This window comes from Sarcophilus harrisii, chromosome 3, assembly GCF_902635505.1.
Source record: "Sarcophilus harrisii chromosome 3, mSarHar1.11, whole genome shotgun sequence".
Classification (NCBI taxonomy): domain Eukaryota; kingdom Metazoa; phylum Chordata; class Mammalia; order Dasyuromorphia; family Dasyuridae; genus Sarcophilus; species Sarcophilus harrisii.
Window position 1 is genome coordinate 588467000 of NC_045428.1, and position 17158 is coordinate 588484157.

At 57.3% G+C, this 17158-nt stretch overlaps 2 protein-coding genes across 2 annotated transcripts; one reads left to right on the forward strand and one right to left on the reverse strand.

Moving 5' to 3' along the window:
• Positions 1 to 3979: 3979 nt before the first annotated feature.
• Positions 3980 to 9422, forward strand: NFKBID (NFKB inhibitor delta). Its single transcript, XM_031961585.1, has 9 exons — positions 3980 to 4021; positions 6530 to 6582; positions 6668 to 6773; positions 6853 to 6999; positions 7189 to 7240; positions 7335 to 7483; positions 7618 to 7734; positions 7972 to 8136; positions 8396 to 9422. The coding sequence occupies exons 1-9, from the start codon at positions 3980 to 3982 to the stop codon at positions 8447 to 8449; spliced, it is 885 nt and encodes a 294-aa protein (XP_031817445.1). The 3' UTR covers positions 8450 to 9422.
• Positions 9423 to 9464: 42 nt separating this feature from the next.
• Positions 9465 to 15821, reverse strand: APLP1 (amyloid beta precursor like protein 1). The gene is made up of 16 exons (XM_031961586.1): positions 15474 to 15821; positions 14496 to 14639; positions 14172 to 14298; positions 13941 to 14053; positions 13649 to 13782; positions 13082 to 13468; positions 12974 to 13025; positions 11945 to 12121; positions 11669 to 11827; positions 11331 to 11439; positions 10933 to 11014; positions 10822 to 10844; positions 10439 to 10482; positions 10228 to 10290; positions 10000 to 10125; positions 9465 to 9874 (listed from the first exon to the last, which is right to left on the reverse strand). The coding sequence occupies exons 1-16, from the start codon at positions 15606 to 15608 to the stop codon at positions 9776 to 9778; spliced, it is 1974 nt and encodes a 657-aa protein (XP_031817446.1). The 5' UTR covers positions 15609 to 15821; the 3' UTR covers positions 9465 to 9775.
• Between the last annotated feature and the right edge of the window lie 1337 nt (positions 15822 to 17158).

A 17158-nucleotide genomic window follows, 5' to 3' on the forward strand; every position in this document is an offset into this window, starting at 1 on the left:
GGGCAGAAGGGAGACGGGGAAGAGCGGGGTAGGAAGGAATGGGGAGGTCACTAGTGGAGGGGGAGGACCCAAAGGGCAGTTTTCTGGGGAGAGACCCGTGGGGAAACTGGGGGTCCCCATCCAGGGCCTCATTTTCTTCCCCCTTCTCATTACCCAATTCCAAAAGCAAGAAACAAACAAGTCCCCCAAGGTAAAAGCCCCCAGGCCCAGTTTCCCAAACCACAAAACCCCACCCATCCTGCAAACCCCGGGAAAATCCCATCAAGCAACCCCCACCCAGCAAAAACATCCAAAAAAACCCCAAAATAAAAACTTTCAAGCCACGATTTAAGCCCATCCCACCTCCCAGAAGAAGAAAACTAGGAAACGTAAACAAAAGGGGGCCCCCCCGCCCCAAAACCAAATCCCCCACCACCCCCCCCCCAACCCCCCCCAACCCCACCCCAAACTCTTAAAAAAACCCCCGCCCCGCCCCCCGCCCCTTTCCCATTCCCCCAAACCCAAAAGGGGATCCAGAACCCCTCCCCACCCCGGGTCAAGGCCCCCCCCCGGAAATTTGCCCCACCCCAGCCCCAAAACCAACCCCTCCCGAAACGGCACCCCCCCCCCAAACAGCCTGCACTTTGGCCCAGAGGTTAAGGGTCAAAAGGGCCAAGGCCCTCCTAACCTCCCCCGAAGGAAAGGTATCCCCAAAATGGGACCCAGCTAAAAAACCGCACAAATCTTTTGAAAGGGCCTCACCCAATTTCCATGGCCTGGGCCCGAAACACTTAGACATTTAAGGGAAAATCCTTTCCAAACACACACAAAAACCCAACCTTTCCCAAAAAGGACCCTTTGCCCAGGACATCACCAAAAAGGGAAAGACAAAGTCATCCTTTTATCCCAAAAATTTCTCAAAGCCCGCTCCATTTCCCCCAACCCCTGAAAAACCCCTAAAAGCAAAACCCCCCCCCCCCCCTCCCTCCCCCCCCCACCGTTTCCCCCCCCCAGTCACGCCCCCGGGAAGCAAACACTAGCTCACGCCCATCCCACAGAAAAACAAAGGGCCAAACGGGACAGAAAAAAACCAGAAAAAACACCCCCGGGGGCACCCCCCCAAAACAAACCCCCCTACCAAAAAAAAAAAACTAAAATTTCCAAAACCCGCCAAACCGAAAAAAATTTAGTCCCAGGAAAAAACCAAAAGAATCCGCCATTTTTGTCCCAAAAAAATTTCACTTTGCCAAACCAACGCCCTTCCCACTCCACCCCCTCCTTGCCCAAAAACCCCTTCACTCCCCCCACCACACCCCCATCCCATTCCAACCACCCCCCCCCAACCCCCCCTTTCCCACCCCCCAGGGCTTTTCCGAGTCATCCCAGCGCTTCAAAACCTCCCACCCTTCCAACCCCCAGCCTTAAGAAAACCTGAAACCCAAAAGGTTTCCCACTTGTCCAAGCCAGGCCCCAAAAAACAAAACCCTCCCAAGCAAACAACCCCCACCCCCCCAAAATAAACGAGATTCACCCGGGCCTTTCAAAACCAGAAAAAAAAAAAAAAAAAATAAAAAAAAAAAAAAAAAAAAACACAAAAAAAAAAAAAAAAAAAAAAAAAAAAAAAACCCAAAAAAAAAAAAAAAAAACAAAAAAAAAAAAAAAAAAAAAAAACAAAAACAAAAAAAACAAAAAAAAAAAAAACAAAAAAAGAAAAACAAAAAAAAAAAAAAAAAAAAAAAACAAAAAAAAATAAAAAAAAAAAAAAAAAAAAATAAAAAAAATAAAAAAAATAAACCAAAAAAAAAAAAAAAAAAAAAAACAAAAAATAAAAAAACTAAAAAAAAAAAATAAAAAAAAAAAAATGAAAAAAAAAAAAAACAAAAAAAAAAAAAAAAAAAAAAAAAAAAAAAAAAAAAAACAAAAAAATTAAAAAAAATAAAAAAAAAAAAAAAAAAAAAAAAAAAAAACCCCAAAAAAAAAAAAAAACAAAAAAAAAAAAAAAAAAAAAAAAAAACAGAAAAAAAAAAAAAACCAAAAAAAAAAGAAAAAAAAAAAAAATAAAAAAAAAAAAAAACAAAAAAGAAAAAAAAAAAAAAAATAATTGAATCCCCAAAAAAAAAAAAACCAAAAACCCCACCAAAGGGAAAAAAAAAAAAGAAAAAGAAAAAAATAAGGAAGGGCCAAAAAACCCCCCACCCAAAAAGCCCTGTTAGGCCGGGGACAACCAAACCCCCCCTCCCACTTGCCCAGAAAACATTCATAGGGACCCCCAAAACTAAACCCCAAAAACAGGGGAAAAGGAGCCTCCCCCCACCACCCCAAAACTTTACTGGGCCTCACTGCCTTTCCGCAGGCCCCATTTAAAGAGCCCACTCCCAAAATTTTGGGCCCAAAAAAAAACCAAATTTCCCATTTCTAAAACCATCCCCCAAAACCCTCATGGCAAAAAATGCCCCACCTCGCCCAGAAAACCCACCACCCACCCCACCCTCCGGCAAACCCCCAAAAAAATTAAGGCAAAAAAACCCAAAAACCACTCCCAGACCCCAAAAAAAAAACTTTCCCCAACCGCCCCCAAAACCAAAAAAAAAGAAAGAAAAACTAAAATTTTTTCATTCAAAACCCATTAGAAAAAAAAAAATAAGAGAACTCCCAAGAATAAAAAATTGAAAATTAAACCCCATTGAAAAAACCCCGAAAACCCAACAAAAAATAACCCTCCCCACTCCCGCCCGAAAACAGGGTTCACAAACACTTGTCATCCCCCACCAAAACAAAAACAAGAGGAAAAAAAGCCGTGTGGCAAAAAACGGCAAAAAAAACAAACCCCAAATGGGCCTGCAGGGCCCGAAAAACACAAAAACACCAAAGCCCACCCCACTAAAACCCACCCAAAATCCCGCCCCTCATGGCACTAAAAGGACCCACTTAAAAACCCCAAGGGGTTTGAAAAAAAACACTGAGCCAATTTCACAGAAAAAGGAAAAAAAAAAAAAAGAAAAAAAAAAACAAAAAACAGGAAACAAAAAAAAAAAAAACAAGCAAGAACAGAAAAACAGAAAAAACAAACAACAAAAAAAAAAAAAAAAGACAGAGAAGGGGGACAGATGGGGGAGAGAGAAACAGAAAGAAAAACAAGACAAGAAACATAAAAACAAGAAATAAAAAACAAAAAAAAGAAAAACAAACAGAAACATAAAAACAAAAAAAAAAAAACAAAACAAGAAAAAAAAAACAAAAAAAACACAAAACAAGAAAAAAAACAAAAAAAAAAAAACAAAAAAAAAAAAAAAAAAAAAAAAAAAAACAAAAAAAAAAAAAAAAAAAACAAAAAAAAACAAAAAACAAAAAAACAAAACAAAAAGAAACAAAAAACAAAAACAACAAAAACAAAACAAATCAAAACAAAACAAAACTCCAAACCCTTAAAAAAGAACCCACAACCAAAAGCAAAACCAAACAAACTCTCCCAAAGGGATTCAAGCCAAAATCAATCACTCTCCAAAATCCCAAGAAAAAAAACAAAAACCCAAAAAAATAAAACCAAAACCCCCCCCCCCCCAAAGAAAATTTAAAAAACAAAAAAAAAACCCCCCTCCAAAAAAAAACCCTAAAACCCAACAAACCTTCTACATGAATCACGAGAAACAAAACTCGTTCCCAGAAAAAAACCCTAAAAAAACGCCGTTAAAAAACCAACAAAACACCACCCCCCAAAGAAAAAAAAAATCCCACCCAAAAAAAAACAAAAAAAACCAAACCCAAAATCCCAAATCCTTCCCCAAAAAAACCTCTCCCTAAACTGGGCCTGCCCAAAAAACCAGGGAATCCCAAAAAAACAAAATCCCCTCCCAAACACACCCACAGAAAAAAATAAAAAACCAAAAAATGGGCAAGGCCCCCTCCAAACCCAAACCCATGCAAACGCAAAATCCCTCATCCACCCAAAAACCCCCCAAAAAAATTTTAAAAAAAACCATCCAACAAAAAAACACCCAACATGGGAAACAAAAGGAAGAATTCACATCCCAAAACACCTCAGGTATAAAAGCCAAAACCAAAAAGGAAAAAAGGGCCACGCCCAAAAAGAACTAAAAAAAACTCTCCACCCAATCTAAACCGCCAAAAACTCAAGAAAGGCGCCACACGCAGCAAACCAAAGGCTGACCCTCCATTTTTGCCTTAAACAGAAAAACCCACCAAAAAATTTAAGTACTTGCCCTTTCCAATAATTTCCCCAAAACCCCAAAAAAAAACTTTAAGGCAAAAAAAAAAAAAATATTTTACAAACATTAACGGGCCTTTCCCAAAACCCCAAAAACCCAAACAAAAATACACCGAAAACTAACAAAAAACCCAAAACCCAAACCCCCCCCCTCCCCAAAAACCCCACCCCCCAAAACCCAAAAACTCCCCACCCCCCCCCCCCAAAAAACCCCCCCCAAAAAAAACCCCCCCCCCGAAAATTAAACCCCACCCCCCCCCCCCCAAAAAACCCCCCAAAAAAAAAAAAAAAAAAAAAACCCACCCCCAAAAAAATTCCAAAACACCACCCCAAATCCAAAAAACCCCCCCAAAGAAAATCCCAAAACCCCACCAACCACCCTTTCCCAACCCAAAACCCACAAACCCCAAAACAAAACCCCCCCGAAAAAACCATCCAAAAACAAAACCAAAAACCAAAAAACCCAAAAAACCACCAAAATCCTCCCCAAAAAAAAAATAAAAAGCAAACACAAATTAAACCGCCAAACCCTCCCCAAGCCCCAAAAAAAACCCCCAAAAAACCCGCCCAGATCCCCCCGCCCTTTCCAAAAACCACCCAAAACAAAAAACACCCAAAATTTTTTTCCGCAAAAACCCCCAAAACCCCCCCGCCCAAAACAACACAAAACCCCCAAAAATTCCATCCACCCCCGCTTCCCCCCCCGCCCAAAACCCCCCAAAAAAAAACCCGCCACCCGCCACCAAACGCTTCCCAAAACCCCCACCCCCCCACAAAACCCCCCCCAACAAAAAAAACCCCAAAAAAACCCCCAACCATTTCCCCCCCGGAAAACAAAACCCCCCCAAAAACTCCCCCAAAAAACCCCCAAACCCCCCAAAAAAACCCGGGCAAAAACCCCCCACCCCTTTCCCATCCCAAAAACCCCCAAAAACCCAACCTAAAACCCCCCCACCCCCCAAAAACCCCCAAAACCCCAAAAAACCAAAAACCCCTTCCCAAAACCCCCCACCCCACCAAAAACTTTTCCCCTACCCCTGCGGGCACCCCAAACCCAAAAACCAAAAACCCCCCCAAAACTCCCCAAATCCCTCCCGCCCAAAAACCCCCCACCACCACCCCCCCCCCTCCCCTCCCTCCCCACCCAAAAAAAAAACCCCCCAAAAACCGAAAAAACCCCAAACCAAACACTCCCAAACCCCTAAAATTCCCCAAACCCGCACCCCCCCTTCCCAAAGCCCCAAACCCTCTCCCCAAAAAAACACCCCAAACCCACCCTCCCCACGAAAAGGCCATTCCGAAAAATCCCCCCACCCACCCCAACCCCACATCACCCCCCCCGCCCCCCCAAAACCCCAAACCCCGCCCCCCCCCCACACCCCGCCCAACCCGCCCCCTTAACCCCAAAACCCCCCCAAAAAAACCCAGGCAAACCCCCCAAAATTCCCCCCCCCCAAAACCCCGGGCCCCCAAAAAAACAAAAAAAAAAAAAAAAAAAATCCCCAAACCCCCCTCTCCCCAAAACCCAAAACCCAAAAAAAAAAAAAAAACACCAAAACCATTAAAAATTCAACCCAAAAACCTCCCCCAAAAAACCCCCCCCACCCCCGGTTCCACCCCCCCTCCAAACCACCCCCACCCCACCACGTTTCCCCCACCCCACCACGCCTTTGCCCACCCCCCCCCAAACCCCGGGCCCCCCCCCCCCTCTAAAACCCCCCAACCACCCTTCCTAGGGGACGGGACCCCAACGGGAGGGACAATTTCCGGGGGCCCAAAACCCGAACACCCCGGGTTGCCTCCCCTCCACTTCCACCGGCCCCCTTCCGCTTTCCCCCCCAAAAACAATCCCCAGGGCCACGGCACACACCGGGCCCCAAAGTACCGGCCCCAACCCCGCTCCCCGGGCTCACCCCACCTTTCCCCAGCGCCCCCCCCCCACCGCCCACCCAAAACCCCACCCACTCCCCACACACCCCGGGCCACCACCACCGGCCCCAACGGCCTCCCCCCCACCCTGGGCCTAAATGCCGGGCCCGGGCAACCGGCCCAAACCCCAAACCCACCAACCCAACCGCCCCCCCGGGCCCTAAAACATAAAAACTAGCCCCACTCCTCCCACTTGTTTAACCCAACAGGAGACATAGCCAACGAACCATTTCGGGCCAAAAAATCAACCCCAAACACATTTCCGCCCCCTTCCCCCCTCCACTTTCCCACACCACGCCACCGTGGCTCCAACCCCCCCCGGGCACTCCCTGTTCCAAGCCCCCTCTCCCCACCTTAACCCTTCCCCTCAAGGAGCTTCCCTGAGCACTCACCCAGGTTCATGCCATAGGGCTGCAGCGGCTGCTGACTCAGGACGAGGAGGGGGACACGTGAGTTTGGGGCTGGGGGCCGGGGGGTCTGGAGAAGGCCACGAACGGGGACCTTCAGCTCGTCATCGCCCTCTGCCCTCCTTAGGCTTCTTCACCTGTTTGCCGCCCAAGGTCTCCGCTGGTCAGCCTATGCCGCGGCTGAGATGCTGCAGGGCTACGGACAGCTGGACATCCGGGAACACCAGGGAAAGGTGAGGGGCTGTAGCCCTCAGGACAAAAGTCAGAGGTCCGTCTGCTCCGGGCTCACACCCTGACTCCTTTCCCCCACAGACGCCCCTTCTCGTCGCCGCCACCGCCAACCAGCCGCTGATTGTCCAGGACCTGTTAACCCTGGGAGCTGACCCCAATGCTACTGACCACCGTGGCCGGACCATCCTGCACCTGGCCGCCACTTACGGCCTGCCTGGGGTCCTCACGGTGAGAATGGCTCCTAGAGATTGGCCTTCGGGGGCCTCAAGGGGACCAGACGCTGGCCTCTGAGCGAACGAAGGGGGATCCGGAGTGGGCTGGGGGACCTAGTACTCAGAATACAGGGACTGAAGTCCCACTCCCAGGGTCCCTGGGGGGGAAACACTGACCAAAACTGAGCCCCACTTCTCTCCCCAGGCTGTGTTTAACTCAGGGAGTCAGGTAGACATGGAGACCAGGGACTTTGAGGGTGAGTCACATTTGGCTGGGGGCCAGGGGGTAGAACAGAGTGGGCAGGTCTCCCCAGGGCAATCGGGACTTAGTGGTTCCCATGATTTCCCCAGGTCTCACCCCGCTCCATGCTGCTGTGCTCTCCCTTAACGAGGTCACCCAGCAGCCAGCCTGTGGCTCCAGGACAATGACCGTCCCAGCACGGGACAGGCTGGCCTGTGTCCAGATGCTCTTACAGATGGGGGCTGACCACACCAGCCAGGTGAGGAGATGGAGGGAGGGGCGGACACAGTGGTCCCCAAGAATGGACCAAGGAGACCCAAGAGTCCGAGCCCCAGAGGTTAGAGGCCAGAGGGTGGCTCGGTTTCCTCGGCCCTCACTTCCCCCTTTCTCTAGGAATTCAAGAGCAATAAGACAGTTCTGCATCTGGCCGTCCAGGGAGCCAATCTCGCCCTCGTCCAGGTGTTGCTGGAACTGCCCAGTGGGGATCCAAGGGCCTTTGTGAACATGAAGGTGGGTCCTGGGACAGGGACCTTGGGAGAAGGGACAGATATGAGAGGTGCAGATCAGACACGCCCTGGGGGAGGTGGAGGATGAGGATCCCCAGAGCTTGGGAGGGGTCCACGCAGTCACTGGGAGCCCTGTCCTGGAGCCCATCGCACCGGAGTGCTCAGCAGCGGCTGGAGAGCCAAGGCCCCCTGAAAAGCTGGCTTTGAGGGACCCAGCCCTTCCTACTTGTCTCCCCACCAGGCCCACGGGAACACAGCCTTGCACATGGCAGCCGCCCTGCCCCCAGGATTCCCCCAGGAGCCTATCATTCGGGGGCTCCTGGCAGCTGGGGCAGATCCCGCCCTGCGCAATCTGGAGAACGAGCAGCCGGCGCACCTGCTGAGCCCCGGACCGGCCTCAGAAGCAGTAAGGGCAGCTCCTTGGACCTGTGCCCCTCCCCATTTGCTTTTCCAACCCCGACCTAGACCTCCGACCTACCCTAACCCCCCACTCACCCTGAGCCCTGACCCAGACCTCTGATCTCTGACCCCTTATACCCATCATGCTGACCCCCAGAATTCTGATCTCTGATTCCTTATACCCATCAATGTTGACCCCCTGACTTCTGATCTCTGACCCCTTATACCCATCATGCTGACCCCCGACCTCTGACTTGTTTTCCCAGCTTCGGCAGCTGTTGAAGAGAAGCCGGCCCCCACCTCTGGCCTCCTCCTCATAGGACTCGTGGCCCATTACTCGGACTGGTTCTTCAGTCCGCATCTGTTCAACCTCCCTGTCCCTGAGGGACAACCAAGCGTATGCTCGTGTATGCAAACCTAGGATAATTTATTGGATCCCTATCCAACGCTGACCTGCCCCCGTCCTGGGGTGTCTTACATTAAAACTCCCGGGGGCAGGCGGCCTGGACAGAGAAGCTGGGGGAGGGGGAGCCTGTGCTGATTTCTGTGAAATCGAAAGCCCCCCGACTTGTTTCTGTGAAACAGACTTAGCCCCAGACGTTCCATCCAACCCTCTGACCCTCTAATTAAATTTGGTTTGGACCCGAATGGTTTTTTCCTGTCCTTGAAGTGGGGAATAAGACAAGAGGCGACCTGGGGCCTCCAGGGTGTCCCAGGGGATACTCTCACAGCCGGCCTTCCCTCGAGGTATAAGAAACTGAGGCGCAGAGCGGATGGAGCAAGGAATGGCGCTGAAGATCCAGGGGCCCAGGTCCCAAGGGCCCATCCCTCACTCTGTAACTCGGGTCTGGGTCCTCCTCCGAAGGGGAGGTTCATCGTTTCTGGAAAGCTGCAGCCTCTAGTGTTCTCGGGGCCCAAGCTGTCCCTCCAACAATGGGGGCCCTGGCTTCATGAAGGGCCGTGCCTTGATTTCTCCCCAACACCCTCCTCCTCCCCACTCTTGGTGGGACACTCCAGGGGCCTTCCAGACCCAACTGGGATCCCTTCTGGGGGGCACCTGGGGGTGGGGGAGGCAAAGGCAGAGCGAGGGGCGCTCGGGCAGGCCCCTCCCCAGGCTGTTTATGAGGGTGCATAGATCTCAGGCTCACCCCCTACCCATACCCACCTGGCCAGAGGGAGGGGAGGGAATAAGCATTTACATAGCTCCGACTGTGTGCCTCTGCGCCGGCCTTTACTGGACTTGCCATAGATTGTCTCTTTTGATAATTCTCATTCCCTGCTGCCCCCCACCCCCTATCCCCCACCCCCCATCCACTTGACCAAGAGAGACAGGGCTATTGGATAGGGAAGGTTTATTGAGACATTAGTTTCACTGGGTCACAAGGTGGGGGGGGGGGCCCTGGGTAGAGGGGGCAGTTTTTCTGCACCCAATTAACTTAGAAAATAAATTAGGGGAGGAGCTTGGGTAGCCATGGGCTTAGGGGCCTCTAAGGTCAGAGAGCAGGAGTTTCAGGGCCCCTGGGGTTGGAGGTTGGGGGTTAAGGGTCCCCCCAAAACAGGAATTGGGGGCTTGGGGATCCTTCAAGGTCAGAAGTTGGGGGCTTGGGATCCCTCAGGGTTAGGGTTTGGGGCTCAGGGGTTGGGGCTCAGGGTCGCTCCTCCAGGAACCGGTAGGTCGGGTTCTCATACCCGTGTCTCTGCAGCTCTCGGAGCTGCTGCTCCTCCAGGCTCAGCATTGGGTCCACCTGGGGCCAGGGAGGGAATCGGGAGCCTTGAAAGGCCTGAGCCCTGGACCTCCCCAGTGACCTATGAACCCCAGTGCCCCGTGGTCTCCCAGGACCCCCGCCCGTCCCCTCCGCAGAGGGCTCACCTCCACAACCCGTGGCGTGGCCCCGGCCCCCCCGGCCAAAGGGACAGGACCAGCGGCCGCCCGGCCACGGGGCCCGGAGCCGGCCACGGCCCGGGGCCCCCCTGTCCCCGCCCCCATCCCGGGCTCCTGTGGGAGAAAGCAGCGTCACAGCCCGGCCGGCCCACGCCCGGGGCCGCGGGCCCACCCCCCTCTGCCAGCCCGCCCCCGCCCCCCGCCCCAGCCGCTTACCAGCTCGTCCCTCTGGATGTCGGGAGAGCGGAACGGGAGGCCGCGGGGGATGGAGATGTTCACCTGGGGGGAGAAGGCATTCAGGAGCCGCTGAGGGCCCCCTTCCTCCGGCGGCCCCTCCTGGCCACTGGCTCCCGCCCCCGAGTCCTTCCTCCCGCCCCTCGGAGAACCCGGCCCCGGCCTCTCGGGGACCCTTGACCAGCCCCCTCACCTTGTGCTCCGGAAGTCGCTCAGCTCCATCCCCTTCAGTGAAGCCTGCACCCAGGAAACCCCCACTTAGACTCCAGCTGGGCCCGCCCCCAGCCCCTTCCCGGAGACCTCCCTGGACCCCCCCCAGTCCCTCCTGGGGACCTCCTCAGAACCTCCAGCCCCCGGAGACCCTTAGGAGCCCCCAGCCCTCCCCGGAGACCTCCTCAGAACCTCCAGCCCCTCCCCTGGAATCTGAACCCCCTCCCCAACTCCTCCCCGGGCCTCCTCAGAACCTCCACCCCCCCGGAACCCTTAGGCCCCCCCCTTCCCGGAGAACCTCCTCAGAACCTCAGCCCCGGGAACCCCCACCCCCCCGGGACCCCAGGGAAAACTTCCCATCCTCACCTTTAAGCCATTTTCTCCCATGTCTGCCCGGGAGGGGGAGGGAGGGAAAGAAAGGTTAGGGAAGGCGGCGGGAAATGTCCCTTCCCCCCCCCCCCCCTCCCCATCGGTCACCTTCTTCCGTGGCGGGCGGGGCACCCCTCCTCCTCTGCTCCCTGGGGCGGCCCTCCAACCCAATGCTCAGCCCGGGGCTCCCCTGCAGGGAGAGATGGGAAGGGGGCCTGAAAGGTCCGCCCTGGGAAGGGGGGCGGGGAGGGCGGGGGGTGTTGGGGCGGGGGCGGGAATTTGGGGGAAGCCCGGCCAGGTGGGTTCTGCTCAAACACCCGACCTATTATGTTCCTAATCCCAGGTGGGTCTGAACCTGGAGTTTGGAAAGGAGGGGCTGTTAGTGCCGAGGGGCCTTGGAGGAGAAACCCCCAAGAGCAGGGAGCCCCGGGACGGTGGCCAGCTGGGATCCAGAAGCAGGAGGGGCACGGGGGGCTGGACCAAGGGCAGGCGCTCCCCCCTCCCACCGGAAGCCATCTGCCTGCTTTCTCCACCCGCGCCACATCGGTAGTGGCGGATGGTTGTCTTTTTCTTTCTCTCCCCCCAGGTACCTTTCAACCTGGAGCACTGCTCTGCCTGGGGGAGACGGTGTCCAAACCCCCGGCACCCTCGGGACTCGGGACCCCCATCATGCCGGTTCCCCACATAAAGGTCCTTGCTCCCTGCCTCCAGGGTCCCCCTTCCCCGCGGCCCCCCCTTTCTCGCGGCCCCCCTTTCTCGCGGCCCCCCCTTTCCTCACGGCCCCAAGTCTGCGGCCTCCAGGTGCAGCCTCAGGAAGCCTGGAGTCCGGGCCCAGCCCCCTCACCTGGGGCTCGTCCCCCTGAAGAGCTGCCAGGAAGCCTTCCAGGGCCGCCCGGCGCTGGTCGTTGATGAGGGCAATGACGCGGGCAGCGTGGGTCTCCACCAGCCGCTGCCGCTCCCCAGAGACCTGCTCCTCCAACGTCTGCAGGATGGACTGGAAGTGCTACGGGGAAGGACGGGGACAGGCTATGGGCCCGCGCTGAGGGCTGGACGCGCGGTCCCCACGGCCCCTCCGGTCGGGCCAGCAAGGGTCCAAGGGGGCGAGCCAGAGGGTGCTCACCTCGTTCAGAGCTTGCCGGTCGTCTTTAGGGAGGTTCCTGGGATTTCGGCCCCGCCCATTCCCATGACCGCCACGGGGAGTCCAATCAGTCCCCCCTTGCCCCCCCTTGCCCCCTTCTCCCCAAGGACCCTCCCTTAGGGACTCGAGGAGGTCTCTTTGGGCCAGACCTTCAGGGGGCTGGGGGGGGGGGAATTCAGGGTTATTTGGGAGTCTGGTTAATTCTCCGTGAAAAGATCAAATTGGGCTTTTTTTGTTGTCGTTTGGTTGTCGTTTGGTTGCTCTTTGTTTTCTTTCCCGGTTTTTCCCCTTTTGATCTGATTTTTCTTGTGCACTATGATCATTACGGAAATATGCATAGAAGAACTGCACTTTAACATATATTGGATCACTTGCCATCTAGGGGGGAGGGAGGGAGGGGAGCAGGAGGAAGGGGGAAGGGTGGGAGGGAGAAAAATTTGGAGCACAAAGTTTCCCAAGCATGAGTGAGTGTTGAAACCTCTCTATGGATGTGTTTTGGAAATAAAAGCTTAAAAAAACCCAAATGTTATGGGGGCGGTCTGTGGGGTGACTGGAAGTTCCGGGGCATTACTGGGGCAGGAACCTCTGGTGTTTGTGGGAACATCTAGGGCATTAGGGTGATTTCGGAAGCTCCAGGGACATGGCTCACACTCCCCACTTTATTAACCTATCATGTTATAGGGAATACTGAGGTTACTGGCATGTCTGGGGTTCAAAGTATGATGCAAGAACCACTGATCTGCCCCATCAAGGAAAGCACCCTAGGATTATTGGGGCAAAATTCTGGGTGCCCGTTGGCTATTGAGGGGTCCAGGGATTTTTTTTTTCTTGCTGAGACAACTGGGGTTAAGTGACCTCCCCAGGGTCACACAGCCAGGGTGCAGGGATTTTTAAAGAGGTCTGAGAGAGGAACGTTCTTGGGCTAAAAGGGAAAAGGGCAGGCCCAGAGGCTCACCCCGAATCTGCAACCCCTTCCCCAGATCCATCGGCCCTCAGGGCCCCGCTTGGTACCCCTCTCCCTGGATCCCGTCCGCCCACACCGCCGGTGGGGCTGGCCGGGCCCCTGTGGGGTCCGAGAATGACCATTGTAATGGCCTCCCTCAGCACCGCCGAGGCTACCGGGGCCGCCGAGAACTAGAGCCTCCCTCTGGGAGTCTGGACCCCAGAACATAGAGGCTTTTGTGGGCGGCCCAGCTGGAGCCTCCTCGCCTTCCTCCCGAGGGCTGCTTGGTGCCAGCCTCAGGGAAGAGCCAGGGCTTCTGGCCAGCCTGACTCAGGCTCCGGGCACCCGGGGGGCCCAGACTCTGGGGGCAGGTCTCACCTTTGCTGGCCCTGGAAGGGGGTTGGGTGCTGGGGTGCTGGAGCCTCCTGGCTTCTCCCTCCCCATCTTCTTCATCCTCCCCGGGGGGCTCCACAAAATAGTCATCCACCGTCTGGGGAAAGGACTCCTCTTCTTCCTCCTCTTCCTCCTCTCCCGCTGGGGACTGTGGCTGGGTAGGAGCGTCACTGCAAAGATGGCGAGACCCCAGAACTGGCTGTGGGGCCCAGGGCCTCCAGCACCCGCTTCCCAGCTTTCGGGGACACAGGCCTCCCAGACGCAGCCTTCGGGTTCCCATTCAGCCCCCCCCCAGTTTCCTACCCATCTGGCAGGCTAGCCCTGGCCCTCCCGGAGCCTCGGGGGCGCACCTGTGGGGGGTCCGCGGAGGCGTGGAGGTGCCTGGAGCGGGGCAGCAGACATACTCCACACCCCGAAATCGGTCCGTTCCACATGGGAGGAGCATCCCCGAGCCGTGAAGAACCAGGCCCTCTGAGTGGCAAGCCTGAGGAAGAAACCATGGAGGGCTTTGGGGGAGAGTGTGGGGGGAGGGGGGAGCCAGAGGGGAGTGGGAGGGGGGGCTGGGAGATGGGCCCTAAACACCAGGATCCTAAGGGAGACGGGCGGATGTGAGAGGACGGGGCACCGGAGTTCCTGCCTCACCTCTTGAGCCTGATGGTGCCTGTAGGCTGAGCCCTCACACTCATCCATCCTCTCCTGGTGCAGGAACTTGCACCCCTCAGGAACCAGGAGGGCCTCGCTCACAAACTCACCGGCTGTAGGGAGAGCGGGCAGATAAATGAGCCCCCCCACGCCCACCCCAGGGACTGGGGGTTGGCTACTCCCCGCCCCCACCTTCTCAGCGCCCCCCGGGCCGAGGCCGCTCGCACTCACGCAGGCAGTGATAGGGGATCACCACGTGGTGGGGGCATCTGCTCCCGCGGGCACCCCCGCACCAGCGCTCCATGGGGATGGGACGTGAGGCTTCCTCCACGCGGCCGATCTGGAGGTCGGGGTACACCTGGGGGGGGCGGGGGGGCTCCATGGAGAAGGAGGCTCGCGGTTCTCCCCGTTCCACCCACAGCCCCTCCCCGAGGCTTTTCCCGAATCCGCGCACGGCTCCAGCCCCGCTGGCCGCCTGCCCCGGCTGCCCAGGCCACCCTAAGCCCCGCCCCTCCAGACCCCCGGCTCGGCCCGGCCCCCTCAGGCCCCGCCCACCTGTCTGCAATAAGCCAGCACGTGCTGCGGGTCTCGGAGGCAGCGGCGCGAGTGCTGGGGGTCAGGCTCCCAGCGGCCTGTGCGCAGGTCTCTGTGCAGGGTCAGCCGCCCGCAGAGCCCTGCCACTTGGGGGACCCCCGCGATCTGAAAAGCGCAGGAAGCACGAGAGGGTTGAGAGGCAAGAACCCCAAGTCCGGGAGGCTGGCCCCGGCCCACGGCCCCGCCCCCTCAGGGACCCAGGAGTCCCGACTCCGACATCCGAGATCCCGGGCGTCCGGACCCCCGGACCCCGCCCCCCTCGAGGACCCAGGCATCCGAGCCCCATCTCTAGTCCCCCCTCAGGGATCCGGGCCCCAGCCCCCGCTGCGGTGCAGATGGCGTTGCCAAGGCAACTGCTCCGGAGGGGATGGGGGTCGCCATGGAGACTGGGTCCCAGGTGAATCGCCTGGCATCACCGGCTGGTTACCGCGGAGACCGACCCTCCTTCCCGCTGCCGCACCCCCGGCCTCTCTGGCCCGCGGGGGCGGGGGGCGGCACAAGCTGGGGTCTTTCTCTGGTCTCGTTCACGCCCCCACCCCGTGACCCGGTTGCTTTGGTCCCCTAAGCCGCGATGCAAGGACCCGGGAGTCTAGGCCTCCAGCCCCTACCCCACTCAAGGGCCTGCAAACGTCCTGATGCTACAACCCTTGCCCCCATCAGGCTCTCGTGCGTTTTATGCTCACCGACCCTCTCCCCTCAAAGAGCGGGCCCGGCTGGCGCAGGGCCGCGGGGGTCAGGGTCCCAGCCCTCCCCTCCCCTCCCCTCCAGCCTCAGGCGGCCAGACCCCCAGCCCATTCCGAGCCCCACCCCCCATTTCAGCCGCAGGTTCTGGGGACTGCAGAGCGAGAGTCGGGGTGGGGTGGGATGTGGAGGGCGGGGGGGGGCGGCTTTGGGCGTCTGGATCCCCCACCTCACCGCAGCCGGGGGCGTGGGTCTCACCTCCCCGGGGCTAGGCGTCCCCCTGGACGAGCTCCCGGGCGCTGGGAGCAGCAGCAGCAGCAGCAAAAGCGGCAGCGACGGCAGCGAACCGAGGCGGCGTCCGGGCCCACGGGCCGCGGGGTTCGCTGACCCCATGTCCGGGCCGGGGCTGGGGCCCGAGCCCCCTTCTCTGCGTCCCGGCCCTGCCGCGAGCCCTGGGCCCGCGATCTGCTGGCTGGGCTCGGCCGGCCTCGCTTCTGGCTCAGCCGGGCTCGCCCTACCCTTCCCCCAGTCCTTGGTTGGTCGCCCTCCTTTCACTCCTCCGGCCCCCTCCCCCGGGTCTCCCCGCCCTGGGCCCGCCGGTGACAGGAGCTCCCAGCGCCGCCGCCGCCTCCTCCGGCTGCTGCCCCCCCAGCCCCGGGCTGCGCCGGCGCCGCCAGCCCCGCCCCGGCCCCGCCTCCCCGGCCGGGACAATAGCGCGGGTGAGCGCGCCTGCCCTGCCGCACGCTGCGGGCCCGGGCCTCCTCCCGGAGCTTTCGGGGGCCCGCCACGCCCCCGAGGTCCGAGCAGCGATGTTCCCGGCCTCGTGACCTTCCCGCGTCCCCGTCCGGCCTCCCGCCCCCACGGGAGAGCGACCACCTCACCATTACGGCATCTGCACTCCCCGCCCCAGCCTGCGCTGCCTGGGCGGCAGAACGTGGGCAAACCGGGGAAGGGTCCGGGACGGGGCTGGGGGGCGGCCAGCTTCCCCTTGGAGCCGCCGGGTTCAGCGTCTCTGGGGCTGTAGGGCTATAACCCCGGAGCGCAGGGTGGCTGTGGAGAAGGCGGGGGGCCCTGGCCCCTAGAACCCCGCCTCGTATCCACCCCAACTCACTCTGCGGTCTCCAGAGCCCACAGCTGAATGGGGGTGGGTCCCCCGGACGCCTGGGTCTGGAAGGGGGTAGGCTGGGATCCGACACCTGTGCCCCTGAGCCCAGTGCCCGCCCTCTGGGATGGCTGATGTTTAAAACGATTTCTCACAGTGCTTTTTTCCATTTTTTTAATTAAACATAAATATTCAAACCCCGACATTCACTCCTCATCTCCGGACCTGCATTTGTCTCAGCAATGGAGCATCCCAAGAAATGCCCCCATGCGCTCCTTCCCTGCATGAGGCTGCTGTGGCACCGGAGCCCACCATCTTGGATCCCTGGTGCCAGAAGCCATCTTGGCACAGTTGCCACCAGACTGCCATCCCTTCTAGGTCCTTACACCGGCACAGATCCGCTTCCTGGGCGAGGCAGCCCCCCCCCCACATTGACATCAAGTCTCCTTGATCCCAGACTTGCCACTTCCCCTTGCCCAGCCCAGCCCATCTGCCACTTTTGAGTTCTCCTGACTCAAGTGAACTGAGAGGCCTGTTTACCCTTGGGCCTTTTCCATTTGCTGAGCCACGTGTCCATCAAAGTCGGGCTCCTCCTCCCCGCCCCCACTTCCAGTCTTGGGCGGCTGTTCTGAGGGGGGAATCCTGGTTGCCCAGTGATTAGACCCAAGAGAGGACTGGACGCTTTGCAGAGGCCTCCCCTTGGCTGGAGGGGGCGGGCGGGTCACACGTGGGTCTGAAGGCGCTGGTGGCCAGGAACAGGGAGGACGGAGCAGGAGAAGGGCGAGGGCCGGGGAGCCGGGTCAGGGGTGCCGTAGGGGGTGGGTCTGACGTAGCTGGTGAA